A 17361-nucleotide genomic window follows, 5' to 3' on the forward strand; every position below is an offset into this window, starting at 1 on the left:
GACCTTTTAACAAATATTCTTATAGATAAAAAAGACATGAATTATTCGAAGGATTTCTATGTTTGAAATTAGGAACGAATCCTAATAAAATAGTTGGTCTGAATCAATACATACATATATAGCTTTCTTTCCGAACTTTTCCGAACTTTTCCGAGCCGAATAGAAGTACGGTTTTCTTTGCTTTTATTCGTTTCATATAACGTGTCAATATACGTAGATGAGAAGATGGGATATTCTGTAACAGCCAATTACTTTGGACACTAATTCATTCTGAACTCTTTTCCTTATATTTCTTTCCTCAGAATTTACGCAATACTATAATACTGAAAGTGTTTATCTACACTTTCCAAAGAAATATTCCTTACTATCAATATGTTAACAAAAATACAATTTGCAGTAGATAAACAAATGATATTTTCTGATATTTTATTAAAACTATATAAATGTAAGCTGTATTATGTTTTTTTAATTAAACCAAAATTCTTGAATTTAGTAGATAAAATCTCGAATAAAGATTATTTTTATTTTTTCAGGAAACTTTGTTTTTCAATACGACATTATGCATTTTATATTATCTATTTATTAGAAGTTTTATGTAGTTTAATAGAAATTCTTTAAGATTTCCAAGCACATACTGTGTATGTGCTCCATATTCTCTGTATACCTTACATTTTTCCACCCTAAACGCCCTTTTGCCTGCTCTTTACACACTGTCACACTTGCCCATTCTTGGCTACCGCTCCTTATGTTCTTCTTCCACCATTCTGTCTTCCAGATATTCTTCAATTTCCATTCCTATCTTGCACCAATCACAATAGCTTGACTTGTCAGATTTGCTCCAATCATCCTTCCCTGTTCTTTTATTTTTAACCCTCTTTTAAGCTCTTTTTTTCTTTAAATCCTTCCTGTTTTCTTGTCATCTTCTATGTTGTTTCAGTTTCTACTTCTTCCATTACATCAATTACTTCTCTTCTCTATACTAATGGCGCTTCGATTTCGATTCTGCGGAGGTCTGCAATTTGATGAATTATGGCTCATCTGCCTGCTCCCATCTGTAATACGCTACCTTAATTCTCCTAACGTCAGACTCCATTCTCCATATGTATTCTGGGATATTGGTATTTGATCCTAGAACTATTTTCAGGCATCTTCTCTGTGCCCTTTCTATTTCCTCTTCTTCCTTCTCATCCAACCCCGTACTTCCACTCCATACATGAACCCTGTACTGGTGTATCTATTAAGTACAACTTTCTTTTCAAGCCTCCAATTTCTGTTTTTCTCGCCAAGCTCCCTGCTGTATTCGCGGTTTTTCAGATTTTCGCTGCGATGCAATGGTCCTTAAATGCTTAATGAACGTGTTACCCGTTGATAACCAATGCCCCAAGTATTATATTATATCTATTGATTACTTCCATTCATTTTGAACATCAGTTCCCTGTTTCAGATAAATCGAAGACCTTAAAATCTTTAAATGCAAGATATAGTTTTCTGCCTTTTTTAAAAATTTGTTATCGATTAAGCTATTTAAGACAAATGTATGATCTCGCATACTTCTCTTTTATCAAAAGCTTACCTGACTTTCCTTCAGTATTTTTTCATCTTCTGATTCTCCCTCCCAAAATCATTGTTGATAACTTAATCGTCATTAACTCATATTCAAGGATTGGGAGGATGGCTCCTCTGTAATTGGAAGCTACTTCCTCGGCCCCTACTTGATATGTATATTATTGGAAAAATCCTTATCTCTCCTCAGTTTTTCGCTAGCTGTTCTTTCATCCACATTTCATTAAGAAGTCCTCTCAATTTTGGCATCCGTTTGCTGAGTAGATTTCCTAAAAATTCAACTTTAAGTTCATCTTCTTCTGCTGCTTTATTCTTTTTCGTCAATTTCAGAGATTTCCGTGCTTCTTCCTCTTCTATGTCTTCGTTTAGTGTTTCTTCATTTCCTACCACTTTTCTTTCTTTATCCTCCTGTGTTTCCCTTACCCGTTTCTCGTTCCTTTGCTTCTCCCTTTTCTTTCTTTCTTTCGTCCCCCAGGAATCGCTCATGGATTTGCTTTTCCCTCCTCTTTCCATTTTTTCTTGTTTTTCCTCCTTCTTTTCCTTTATCACCCTCACCCTTTCCTCTTTAAGACTTTTTAGTCCGTCCTATCGTTTTATTTTTAAATATTTTTTGGACGTGTTCCATACTTATTTTATTTGCTCTTTACAATCTTTTAAAAAGACTTCCCTGCTTTTCTTGTCGATTATGTATTTTATATTATATATACTTCTATTTATGTAACTAAAATCCATCGAATTGAAATTATTTTTTGGTTACTAATTTTTAATTTTATGGAAAAGTTTCTTATTAAAAAATGTTCAGTAGAAGATCTACCAAACTGAAAATATTGGAACATTTTTTTAATTTAAGGTATAATATGCTTCAAAAACAAAACTTTTGCAATACATTCGTATATGGTTAATTAATCTTTAAACGTCAGAATAAAGAAGTTGATGTAGAAATATTTTTATTAATGTATAAATAGTTTTGACAAGGTTTAAGACATTAAAAGGTTTTTAAACCAAGATATAATATTTTTCAAAAACAGAAAATTCAATGTTTTTATTTTATTAATTAATTACTAAATATCGTAATAATGAAGTTAGCTTCTAACTTTTTCTAATACTCTATGTGTAATTTTAATTTAGATTAAGATATCAAAACATTCATTTAAAATAAAAGATCTAATATGTTTCTATCTAACTAGTTAATGCTTAAATGTCACAGTAAACAAGTTGGTGCAAAAATATGTCAAATGATCTATATTTCTAAATATACAAGGGCATCTATGACTTTATCTTTGTAGGATGTCATCAAGTTGGAGACTCAATACTGGACACTGGTGGATATACCTAAACAGGAAAAACAGGAAACAGTGCCTGCCTTTGTTCTACGCGCATGTTCCATTATGGAGAAGACCCACAAAAGCGGGGAGGGTGTGAAAACTTCGGCCCGTCTGGCCGAGGAAGCTGATACCAAAAGAGAACGCATTGAAAGACTCGAAAGTGAGTTGAAATCCTATTACAAAAGATCAATTTTCCATTTATGGATTATTCCAATAATAATTATGGATTGTTCCAATGTATAAGGTGTTTAAATATAAAGTTGAAAATCAATAGATTAGAGATATAATTGTTAAACATATGTAGTATCGTAAAAAAGGCCTGATTAGAGATCGAGCAAAACAGTGTCGTCTGTCCTGCAGTTGTTAGTTTACATAGGGAAAAAAGTCTATGTGACTAAGGTCACCTAGTTCTTGCGGAGCGTTGACATGATGAGATTAAAGAGAGGAAAAAATAACGCTAATGGAGGGTTGCGATTTGGGTTCAAAGAGTGTTTATCGAGAAGTGAGAGTGAGTCGAGAGGTTAGAGTTAGTCGAGAAGTCGAAGAGTAGAGTTGTTAGCGTTGTCGAGTTGCGAGAGTGGTTGAAGTAAAATAAGATTGTTGCATTTAGTTCAAGTTAAACAATCATCGTTTTCTGTTAGTTTATTTATTGTAAATAAATTATAAATAGTATCAGGAAAAATTTATACCTAAATTTCCCCGATACTATACATACATGTTTGCTTTTCAAGGAGGTATCTATTTTAATAATAAAAATAATATTGTTAATTTGTAATATTATATTATAATGTTACTATCTATATATAATATCATGCGAAAGGTTTATAAATATTTCAAAGAGATAGCTAGTCACGAAAGAATTACGGAATGTATATAATTTCAATGATATCGTTAGATATATTATAACATAGTTCAATAAAAATGTTACGAAAATAAGTCGTAGCGATTATTAGGGAATATTACGAAAATAAAAATAAAAATAAATAAAATATATCTGAAAAGTTATCGCAGTGGTTCCAATTATACCACTTTGAATTGAATTCGAATTGAAATGAAATTATCTCCTAAATTAATGGTCCTATGTTATTGAGGTGGTATGTCGTGATAGGTGCGGAAGGAATACTCAGATGTTCAACAAAAAGTTTATTACTATTAACAATCAACAGATCAACAATTTATACGATTCACACTTATGATTAACCATCGAGAGTTTACAATCGCGTATCTCGGCTTATGTTTGCTTCGCTATAATGCTGAACCTTCCGCACTTCGCGGCTTGAGACAGAATGAATCTTTTGTTCGAAACCAAACGGATTCTTTCCTTAGTTGCCCTTCGATATCCCTACTGCACACGCGTTTATTAGATGTACCGCGGCGGTTGCCGCGCGTGCATTCTTCCGAACATTCGGCGGAAGAACCGTAAGGATATCGATGGCACATTAGGTACGTCGGCCTTACGCTTTGAAGGTATAGCGCTTTGTGTCGCGAAGTCGTTGGAAAATTCCGTGCTCGACTGCCATATTATGCCACATTATGAATAGATTTATTCTTTTTTACGCAAAATTACGAGCTGGATCGACTAACGTAATGAAAAATATATGATTTCATTTGAAAAAACAAACTTGATCTTCATATGTCCACTACGCATATTCTTACAAAAATTAATCACGTCAAATTATGTCCCCATTGAAACCATTTCAACCATCCATTTCATTAGAATTGACACTACAATTTGAAGACAAACATAATCATTTGGTAATGATAAAATAATTTACTAACTCAGTTTTGTTGTTAAATATATGTTTTTAAAATAAAATTTTAACCCCTTAACCTACGATTTACGTTCGAGATTTTTGGACCGAAAACGATCATCGTACTACGGGCTATGCCCGTAGTTGTAAATTAAGAGGTTAAAACAATTAAGTTCTTCGCTATTCTTACCTAAGATTTATACATATACAACTATACAAATGTTGCTTTTTTTTACTTTCTATGTAATATAAATACACCTATTACAAATTATGGTTAATTACGACATACTTTTCAAAGCCATTAACACTACTATTACCGACGTCTAAAATACAAAACTTGCACCAAAGAGGTCAAAATGGAAGGTGTGAAAAAATATATATTTACAATTCAAGAAAATGCAAGTTTTTATTTACATATTTTACGAAAAATCACACGAATTCCCCAAAATGCATCGTCGTGAATACATAAATATACATACATTTAATGCTACAAAAATTAAAATTATAAAAAATTGCAAATTGGTCATTTTAATTGTTAAGACAGTTTTAGAGTTAAAAATTATCTACCTTATAGACGATTCTATAGAATAAAGCAAATGGAAAGAAAATAAATATAATTGTGTAACTAATGTGTAAAACATTGAGATACAACTTCTTATAGAAAATATTAAACGTGCCATAAAAAGATAAAGCCCAATATGACTTTAAAATAAATTACTGATTAAGTTTATTACGCATTGCATCAAATAGCATATACGTTATATACGTTTTTCATTGAAGGTTTTATAGGTCATATAGGTTTTATATTTGTTCTCTATCGCTTTATTCCTCTGTATATATATATATGTGAACTCCCTAAGAGTTCAAACGCGGATAAACAAAAGGACTTTCTCTGTTTAACGAACAATGTGACCTTATTTGTCGTTACGGATAACCGATTTGCTAAACAGTCATTACACAGGCAGACAGTCTGAGAAGAAGAAGAATTTCGAGCATTAGAAATAGACACGGTCACAAGAAGGAAATTATTATTTAGAGTATTGAAAATTTACAGAGAAAGAGCGGTTGTTTAGGACGTGGAAAATCGAGAATCGATTTTCAGGTAGACCGTGTACAAAGCTTTGTTATTCATTATTATTCATTGTTATTAATTATTATTAATTGTTGTCTACCTCTGTATTTTATTTAAGTATTGTTGCAATAAACTCGATTTTTAGACTTAAGAATCGATCCCTGAATTATCCAGAATTGAACATTATATATATGTATCATATTTATTTGTATGTATAGGTATGACAACAGCTCAAATTGAAGCAGAGAACACTCAAATGACCAACGACCTGTACAGACTATTGAAAAAGTACACGGGGCTGAGAAATCTCATTCGAGACTTAAAGGTATTTATAAACTAAGCAGACCAAATTATTCTTTGCTTCACATATCATTTTTTCTTTCTTTTACATGTATCGAAACTGAATAAGTTGATAAATAATTCCTGAAAAACATGTTCAAAAACATGCTCGCTCGAGAACCTTCCTTATGTTTTTATCATGCAAATACACATATATACATATCTTATATGTAAATCCCACTTTATTTCCTCGTCCTTCATTATCCAAACAGAGTAACTATAAAAGAAGTTATTCAATAGAGAAAAGATATGATTGTTCGTAAAGTTATGAAAATTTGTTTGCGTCTACGGAGCTATTGTTCAAAGTAAAAAACGTTTGCTCACGTTGTCTTATAAATGCAAAAATGCCAGTCATTTAAGAAGAAATGGTACGACCGAGATGAATAAAGTAGGAATAACTTAGCGCTGCGCTGCCCATATAGATTTATCAGATCTGTAAATATGAAACCGGAATTTGCTTATAGATGGTCCTAGCTGATAATGTAGTTATCACTAAACTGCGTCATTGATGCCAAAAGTCTTTGTTACCATCTCACAAACATTTTCGACTCAGAACAATACAAGTTTCATACAACAGCATAGTTTGTAATAGCGTTGAACATGTCGAATTTTGTGCCTGGAACTACGATTTGCGGACAACATTGATTTTCTGTTACCATTTGAAGAAAACTGCTGCAGGATCGCATCGAATGCTTGTCGAAGTTTAGCTCTTGGTAAATCACAGTGCTTTGAGTGGTTTAAAAAATTCAGAAGTGGCAATTTTGACGTGAGGAACGAAGAACGTGGATCAGAAGGGTGTGATCTATTATGAGCTGTTAAAACCTGGTGAAACCGTTAATACTGAGCGCTACCGATAACAAATGATCGATTTGAATCAAGCTTTACGTGAAAAACGACCAGAATATCAAAAAAGGCAACACAAAGTAATTTTGCTTCATGATAATGCACCATCACATACAGCAAAGCCGGTCAAGGAAATGATTGAAGCGTTCAGTTGGGAAATACTTTCGCACGCGGCTTACTTACCAGACTTGGCTCCGTCCGATTACTATTTACTTGCATCGATGGGACTCGCACTTTCTGACCAGCACTTCACTTCTTACGAAAATGTACGAAAATGGCTCGATGACTGGTTTGCCTCAAGAGAGCGACAGTGTTTTTGGCGTGACATCCACCAATTGCCAGATAGGTGGGAAAAATGTATAGCTAGCGATGGGCAATACTTCGAATAAAATATTTTTAAACATTTTCATACAATAAACGTGTATTCTCTATACAAAAATTCCGGTTTCATATTTACATACCTGGTATCATTATCCACAATGCTCACTTCAAACCTGACGAAGTTCGTAAAGAAATAATATTAGTTCCCGGCACTGATTGATCAAGATTTCTTCGCGTTGTTTTTCTTAAACAGACAGTTTCTTAACGTATTGCTTGAAACAAATTCTAATCTACATCTTATTAGTCTAAAGCTTCTAGAAAAATGTGGAACATACTTTTTAGAATAAAATAATTGTATATTTGTATCCAAGTATATCATAATTTACAAATACAATTAAACTACAATTAAACTACTTTTTGTTTTTCTCGTTTTAATGTTGCTTTCGAAGGTCATTAGCAATCTCATGTACCTATTCTTGTTCAATTTTTAATATATTTACACTAATTCTAAATGCATAAACATCCACAATATCATTATGAACTATATGAAAAGTTTCTTATATAAATTTCTTATATAAATTTAGTTATCACATAGTGGTAAAGGGTCTCTTTATTTGTCTTTTCACTTTATAAGATAAAATAAAATACTCAATGTGATAACATTAATAATAATCTAATAGTTATTCTAAATATAAAAATATAACCACAATGTTCATTAATTCTTTCCAAATCGAAATTATCGAATTTTCCCTAACCAAGCAAATTACCAATACGATTAAGAGGGTTGATAATAAAAACAATACTTGTAAAATTTTTTTACTTCTTAGATAAAAATGCAAACTCACAACAGGGTGGAATTAATGTTATAAAAAATAATCTATACTTTAACTATCAAATGAAAATTAACCAGTTCTATAAAATCCTTTGTCACGAGGTGATTGATTTAATTGATTTAATGATATAAATCTATGATTTAATTAAATAGGTATAGTTTTTCTGCGATATGATTATAAATACACTCACTCAGGAATTGTGTATATTTTACATATTATTATATAATTATGAATATTTTGTTTAAAAAATTAAATTGCTTTGAACAGAAATTAAAAATGCTAGAGCAATCTTGCACTGTCACGGAGAAAAACAAACGTGGACAGAAATTGTTTTTGTCATGAGTTCTTTAATTTTTTCATTTACCAACTTACAATTACTCACTATTTTGTCATAGACCATGAAGACCTATCTTATGTTAATAATACTAATGCTCTGCTTCCCACAGGAGGAATACAATGGCTCAAAAGTGTATCCAATCTTTCCGCGTTATCCGATCCTAAAGGACATGATAAAGGATATAATGCATAATCCAGACTATATGGAAGTTTGTCACGAGGTGGACCAAGCATAGCGGCCAGACCCCCTCCACCGCTCGCCACGTATGACCTTGTAAAAAGGATCTTAGCGTGGATGTTGGTGAAGGGGGTGTACCAGAAACGAGCCTGAGCAAAACTTTCACTTCTCCATTCATCGTGACTGATTACCGCAAATTCTGTTTTATTTCACACTTACGGTTTCTATAAAAATCTACATATCTGTGTTTATAGCACATTTCGTCTGATGATATTCAGCCGGTATATATTTACAAGAAACCATACATTACCTTGTGTGTACGCTAATTGGAATCATGTTTGTTAATTGAATGCCCGAAGAAAATATGCGTGAATGTAAAGTAAGGAAATATGACATTGAGTTGTGAGGAGAAAAGGAACAGAAGATAGATTTAATCAAAAAATATATAATAAGACGAACGATCCTTTGAAGATTCTCCGTATGTTGGAATGATGCTTTTAGTATAGTATTTTTCGTGATATTTTATGGTATCACGAGAGATCTGCTACTTGGCGACAATAAATAACAATACAAATGCAGAAATTAATTTTTGTTGAATTTTTATTGAATAAAGAATTTTTAGAATTGCAAAATAACTTGTTGGTATTTCAAGAGAGAAAAGGATAATTCATGAAAAATGAAATTATGTCCTTGTTGTGATTTCAAAATTTCATCTTTTCGATCTGAAAGATAAGATAATTATCAAAAGGATTCTTTAATGTGAAAATTCATGAAAATGAAAAAAGATATATTTCGACAGAAGCGCCAAGTACTACAAGAACAACTAATTCCAACATAGGGAAGAAATAAAATTGATCATCGTAGTTTCTGATTACGATCGGAATAGCCGCTTGCACGTTGAAACACAAAATACAAAAATTATACCAATACGTTTCACACGTAAACGTTGTGTAAACGTGGTGTAAAATTTCTGTTAAGGCAGTTCATAATGAAGAAAATCCTAAGAGATGTTAGATTTATAAGATGTGTCCCCATCGTCGAGTGTTGTGTATCTTTGTATACAAATTATATCGTATGCGCGTGCATGTGCTTATCAAAATAATAAAATAATTTAAGTGATTAAGTGTGAAACGCAACACTCTGCTTTCTGCTACTCGGTGGTCGTAATACGTGATGCCCTCATTAAGCATTGTCAACTTGATAAGAGTTTGTTGAACAAAGGAGACCTCTCTTTACCGACAAACAGGACAAACGGTAGCAATTTAGTAAGATAATATATTTATTCTGCGTGAAATATCGCTTTGCGAATGATGACACTCTTTTTCGTAATACAGAAACATTTTTGCTTCGACTACGGTGGGAACTAGATATTTAGGTATAACATCATTAACTCATTAATAATCGTTGTCGTACGCGATGGTGTAACTGATGCAATACAGAATGTATAGCATGGTGATGTTACACAGAGAAAAATTTATTGTATCCATTATTTTATGCTATAACTATTTCTATAGAGTTTATTGAAGTTTAATGTCGTATCAACTATAAAATTATTAGCGGTACTATAGAAGGATATATTATAGTGCGAGATATTAATTTGCACTAATTCATCAAATAATTTTGTATCCTCGATAGATATTAACAAACTTGTTTTCGCTTTATTCGTGCATATTTAACACACTTGAGTTTAAATAACGATCTTTTAAATCTCATGTTGGAAGTCATTTGAAAAAGAAGAAGTCATTAAAAGTTCGATACAAAAGATTTGTCTTTCACTTCTATCATGATTCTCAAATGTCTTCTCGTATTTTTCTTTCGTAAAATTTTAAATTCAGCAGGAATAACCTTTTCTATTTTAAAAAACAAATGATTCTATACCTTTGTATTTTGTTGTATCTATGCTTTATTTAACATTAATTTAGATACGTAACATTATACACATAAAATATTTCTTAAACTCCTAAAAAAAAATGCCTAACAGAGTTCAAATTTATTTATCTTGAACACATAAAAACATATTTTTTCCGTCTAGTGAAAGTGGAAAAATTGCTATGAATATTTTCACTTCGTGCAGTTCACTTATAATATCCTGTACGAACTTCTTTTCATCATCAGTTGAAAGACTACAAGATGTATATGCTGTATTCACATTCGACTCCAATTAAAACGGAATTACTGCTTTGTATATCTTGGTTGAAACAATGCTAACCATAGATCATACTCATTTACGTTGTTGTATAATAATGCAGAAAGAAGAGGATGTATTCTTTAAGAAATTTGACATAATAAACATATCTCATCATTATCACATTTACATATATACAATATAAATATAAAAGCACCTACATGATATAGGCAGACACACGTGCGTACTTTTACAACAAATTGAAATAAAATATTTCACTTTAGTCAACCTCTACATTTCCAGAAAATATAAAATTATCCATTGTTCTACGTAACGTCGATTCATCTTATATTTCTTTGTTATCGAAGTACATATGTATGTATGTAAGCAAGATATGTTTGTCTACTAACATAATTATATGATGCACTATACGTTTTAGAAAAACTGTTAAATCAATAAAATATCGTATTCGCTATAATTCATGAAAAATATTGGAGTTCGTGCATTGACATAACTTGACTCGAACATTATATGAATTAACTCGGCTGAAAAGATTAACTTTCCATCAAATTTTTCAATTTTTAATTAAGAAATAAATTGTAATAAATTTAAAAAAATTAATAGACATGAAAAACTGAGAAGTTTCAGCGTACATAGCTAATAAAACACCATAAATTCTATGGCGTTATTTATCTTTCATTTGCTTGCTTCATGAAAGCTTATGAAAGCTTAAATTGATTGTGGAATATAATTAATCGATTTATCGATGCTTCATCTATCACGCTATTAGAATAAGCAACGGTGCATAAAATGATAGCAAAAACTAATATAATACGAATATATAAACTATGAAAAGTTTTGCTACGTTATCTTAATACTTAAAAATCAAATAATGAATTATGGCGAATTTACGATTTAAATGTATAAATTATAAACTATATAATCAAACGAATTTCTGTAAACGTCCGTTTACGAAAAAAATTCGCGGGATATATCATAATTTGATATCAAAATTTCAATTACGTAAATTTATCAAAAATCTCTGACAAACATCTGCAATATTCCATATATATAAATAATAATAGTTCGCATAATATTTAAAATAAGTACTTCTCGGAATGGAATATTTATTTTAATACACATTATTGTGATATTGATTTACATTTCAAGTGGGACACATAACAGCCTTGGAAAAATCTATACTGAGAGTTTAAATCGTTAAAATCTAGTCGTAAAAGAAACAAAAATATGAATCATCTACTACGTAAGTAATATGTAAGAAAAAAAACCAATGGCTGACAGCTCGAAATCAAAATGCACGTATATGTAATGCACGACAGACATTGAGACGACAAGACGATCTATTATCAAAACGTGGATCCTCCTCAATGTATGTCGATGTCTAGTGACCCATAGGAACCCTTCCCTTGTATGTTTAAAATGATTCTTATATCCCAATCAAAAGCCTGTTACAAAGAAAGAAAATAACGGATCAGTTCAGAGAAATGCTGGGTACAGGCATATACAGAAACTAAAATGATGATTAAGTGGTCAAATGACATACTTGATGATTAATATCGAAAAGGTAATTTATGATTTCGTAATGCGCATTGCTCTTCAAATTGATTCATATCTGGAAACAAAATGAAACTTACGATACTTATGCGAATCAAATTTTGCAGGGAATAAAATATTTTTCGAATGGTGTTCTTTTCTATCACACCGATCGCCTTCAGTTTATTGATATCAAAAGTAACACGTACAAAATAAAATTTAAGCAACCCTAAATAATGAGCTTACACGAACGGTACTTTAATTTTTACAAATTTCATGATAATTTTCCGTTGTAACATACTTTTTTCACTGAAATACACAAGAAATTTGGCAGTGAATCAAACTTGAGAAGCTTTGAATGAAATTTATACAAATATTAATATTAAGGTATATCGGAAATGGAAATTTCAAAAATTATATCAAATATCAATCATGCGCAAGATTATATCGTATAAAATTCTGAACAAGAACGGATTTAAATTTATTTGTCTGCATTCAGCAAATCTACGTAAAAGAGGAATACATACATACTGTAGCTATTGACTGTCTAGAATAGTGCTTTTGTCGTAGATATTTATCTTCTTCTATGATCTATGTATATGTATAAAGAAACGTACAATATTTGAAGAAATTTCGACACAAAAAACTACACTGCAGCTTAATAATTTCCAATTTATTTTCCATTAATATTTCCTAATTTCACCGTTATCTAGCATATATACTTAACCTTTTCTTTAAATTATTTAGTTATTCTTGCAAATACATTACCACATAATCAAATATTTACTTGTGCTATAAATCAAAAAAGAATCTAAATACTTAAAGATCAAAATTTAGAAAAAATCGCGAACATTATTTATGCAATGTTAATTGACTATATTATATTCTTAACGTTGATATAAAGACCAAAGTTAACTGAAGAATAACCACGAAATGTACACATTACATAGTCTATACAAATTCATTACCAAACCTTGTTTCTGAAACGTTGACTGGTTAAATTATATTTATAATTATTATATGTATATCCAGATGCATCTACGATTACCTTGAGATAATTTAGTCGCGACATAATTCGTATCTTTTATGTAAAACAAAATACCTTCTTAGACCAATGATCGCATAATGTTAAGGAGAACTTAAGGTATAGTATAAAGCAGAACTACATGTAGCTAAGGAGTAAAGCTATACTCGATGCAATGTCTTTGAATTGATGAATATAGCAAGTGTACTCGCCTTTTTGATGAAACTAGGAGAGTGCCAAATAGATTTTGAAAGTTTATATGTGTGCGTAAGTGTGAATATGACGTTATGCAATGGCGTATACATATATATTTGCGAGTGTTACTGTAAGATTTTTATATAGTGTATCGTACGTAATAATGTTGATGTAGTTTTATTTTGCTGGACTAATTAACTGATTGTTAATTGTGCGTAAAAATTTTTTATGACTATATAAAACAGAAACTTTTACCTATGCATAATGCATATAAATTAAATTATTTGTTGTATATAAAATCAAATCTATTTTAATTTCAGTAATTAAAACTATTTTCAGTGATGAAGATATTTAGCAAAATTCGTTATTTATCGAAAAACATATTGAAAATAAGTTATTGAAGCGTGTGAAAACCAGAACTCATCCCAGCGAAAAAAACTATCAATGATATAAGTATAATTACAATAAACATACACATACGGATGTCTGATACGAGAGATCTACCTAATGTGTTTGAGAATGTGTACATGGTAGACGTAATAACCGTGTTAATGTCCTATAGAAATGTATAACATTCAATGGTGCTTTGGTTTCTCATGGGATGCTATTAAGAGAGGTCTTTAAACCATTAAAGATACGATATTTCTATACGTATAAAACACGATAAATATACAAAGAAGCACTTTTTAATCTTTATCCCTCCGACTCTAATAGCAATATGTCCATAAAGTAATAAAATTTGTACGATCTAAAAAAAATTAGATTTGCTTCAATCGATGTATGTACATGTTTTTATACAAATCGGCACATAATGATTGAAAATGTTCAGCATATGTCATATTGTAAAAATACTAAGTTTATTGCAAAAAGAATATCGGCAAGTTTAAGATCAATAAGGTACATGAAGATCAATTACGAAATCAAAGGACCATTATCCACTGATTCAATATACATAAGTGTACAATAATCGAATGGCAAATGAAATTTATGGCTTCAAGTAAGAATTCAATTTTCGAAACTTTATCACGCGTTCTTGATAAGTGTATGTTTATGGAATCTATCAATGAAAATTCGACCAATCTGTATGTCTATAACCAGTAATCGTATGCTGTATGACACACGTTTCATGTACGCATCTAAGCGATGTATTTCTATAAGTGGATAAAGAATATGTATACATATTCGCTTTATTACGATAAGCTTCTGAGTGCATATCGATATGTTACATAGACGTAAATTTTTATGGATAAAAAAAATAAATATAAATATATATATTTTGACAGGAACTTCATAAGGAAGTTAGCGAAAATCTTGAGGAGGACCTTTACTGAGACTATTCGTTTAGCGTACAAGCTGTGAAACGATGCAAACGTTTACAAGCAAACGATTCGTTGCTGAACGTTCAATATTGAACGATCATCGTATGTCCCTATAAAAGAATTCTAATATCTTCGTGATATTTTCTGATATAATGTACGATGCCGCGAATTAAATTATTTCGCACGTTTTAGATCCGATTGTGTGAGTGGCTTTAAATACTTTCGTATTCTGAACGAAATTGTGCGGTCACAGTCCATCTCAAAAAACAAAAAAGAGTCGTAAAGAATTTGAAGATATAGTGTTTTCTAATTTCATAATCATTAGTGATCATAGGTTTTCGTCTTTTTACTCACAATTATATTATACCTATGATAAGTTGCCGTAAATAAAATAATTCGTTTTACGCACTATTAGAATACATACTAGCATAGAGCAAGAGATGTCAAGGTATTATAAGTACAGCTAGCATTGTGTACTTCATTGTAAAATGTGCGATTTAATCAACAGACTACACATAAATTAATAAGTCAATCACCAGGCTAGATCGACTGAGAGAACACATTATACATATAAGATTATACACATAGGTCGTCTGTTATGATTTATATCGTGCAATCTTTGCAGTCAATAGTTATCGAAATATAGATTTTCAGATCAATATGTGAAGTTTATTAAGCGCGCACGTTTCAACGTCGCAGGAAATTCACAAATGTTTCTCGAACTTTGATCATTCATACCATTAATCACTAGTCCGTGTAGAATTTATAATATACATATAATCACTTGTGGTAACATGAAAAAGGGAGATAAGCTATTGTGATGTTTGTATGTTCGTTACGGTAGAATTGCAAAGTGGAATTATTTAGGAATGCATAGTGTATAACTATACTATAATCATGTATGATATCGTTTAGATCTTTATCAGTTCCATTATTATGTGTATGGAAATTTATTAAAGTATAGTTAGAGTACAATGCTCACGTTGATCAATTGTAAATTATGTCATGCACTTGATAAATTTATACACACACGCATCTGTTCTTATTTAACACTGGCTTTTATTTCTATTAAAATTCTTTACGTCTGATCATAATATATGAACATGAGATATCTGACTGTACACAAATTACGTTTAAAGAATGGAGAAAATCAACGTTCATTATCAATATACGCATGAATGATGCGTTTAATGCAAACTATATATATACTAGTCCTCGTTAAAAAAAAACGTCGATGTCCTGACTGTTTCGTGTTGAGAATTAAAGTTTTTGATGTTTTAATAACCGCTTCGTTAAAAATAACAGAATCTTAACGTCAAATTATAATGCTGCTAATCGTTGTTAAACTTTAATGTAGAGAATATAAAATATTACAAAAAAATAGTCAAAAATCTTTTCACTGAAACACAATTTTGCATTAAATCTTTGCATGTCGAATTTTGATATATTATTTCTAATATATTGATATACGTATATATATATTTATTAATAAAAATTATAGTTATTAATGGCATTTAATATAAATGTATATATATTTATATACATTTAAATATATTAATATATATATATATATATATTACTTTTTCAAAAAAAAAAAAAAAACTTTTAGTACTATAAAGGACGTTAAGATTCTAGAAAAAAGGTAGAGTTAGAAAAAACGAGAATAGCCGACGAATCGCATAATGTTGATGTGTATAAGTAAAACTATTAGTTTGCAATTCATGTAACTAGATATCCGATGAATGTGACGTATGTTAATAAGCAAGTAAAATGTTACAAGGAAACTGTGTGCGTTTGTAATAGCGTTCCTTAAAAGGACTGGCCCTCATAGACAACGTTTAAAGAAAATGCATTTATGTATGAACTGGTGTTCACTAGTACACAACTAACTAATAGATATCATGCTAGATTAGTTAAAATGTAATGTATGCTAGATGTTATAATAGTGTTGTACTAGTGTTTACACCTTCCTATTTATGCGTTCTGTGTTTCCTGGTGGAAAATAGCGAGTAGTTACGTGTACAAGTAGTTTTAAGAACGATCTTAGTCCATTAATTTGATCAGAATTTTATGCTATAGTATATATTGAATGTACAATTTTAATTTCCCTGTAATACATCTTTGTTACCGCTATAAAACTTCACTTGTTTATTGGTTGTTAAGCTTTGTTAATAAAATGCCATAAAATTTTAAATGACTTCTTTACTCGATTTTTCGAATTCATTTTCTGAAATTTCATTCTCTGTTATTAGGTTGTCCCAGAAGTTTCTTTCGTTTTATAAAGAAATAATAGATGCAGAACATTTTTTGTTTTGTCCATGTTTTGTATGATTTTTATTATTATGATCATACATAATTTAATAAAATAATATAAAGCAAAAAATGTTGTACTGGTATTATTCCTTATGAAATGGTATTATGAAATGGTATTATTTCCTTATGAAACAAAAGAAACATTTGGGACGAGCTAATACAATTGCCATATTATATATAACTGAGTCGGTGATTATGCAAGTGTCCTATGTCTCATTTCGAGATATTTAAAGTTTTGCGTCTGACGCACGAATTGAGTTCTGTTTAATG

The 17361-nt window shown here is 30.6% G+C and overlaps 1 protein-coding gene across 3 annotated transcripts in view; it reads left to right on the forward strand.

Annotated features, from left to right (window-relative positions):
• LOC100643711 overlaps positions 1–16972 on the forward strand; it is a 334572-nt gene extending 317600 nt beyond the window's left edge. For all 3 annotated transcript variants that reach the window (XM_020866669.2, XM_048407187.1, XM_003400622.4), the window contains exons 5-7: positions 2850–3048; positions 5930–6036; positions 8494–16972. In XM_020866669.2, coding sequence (XP_020722328.1) covers positions 2850–3048; positions 5930–6036; positions 8494–8619 — 432 coding nt within the window. In that variant the 3' untranslated portion in view covers positions 8620–16972. The remainder of the gene's footprint in view (positions 1–2849; positions 3049–5929; positions 6037–8493) is intronic.
• The last annotated feature ends 389 nt before the right edge of the window (positions 16973–17361 follow it).

Source organism: Bombus terrestris, chromosome 7 (assembly GCF_910591885.1).
Source record: "Bombus terrestris chromosome 7, iyBomTerr1.2, whole genome shotgun sequence".
Lineage (NCBI taxonomy): Eukaryota > Metazoa > Arthropoda > Insecta > Hymenoptera > Apidae > Bombus > Bombus terrestris.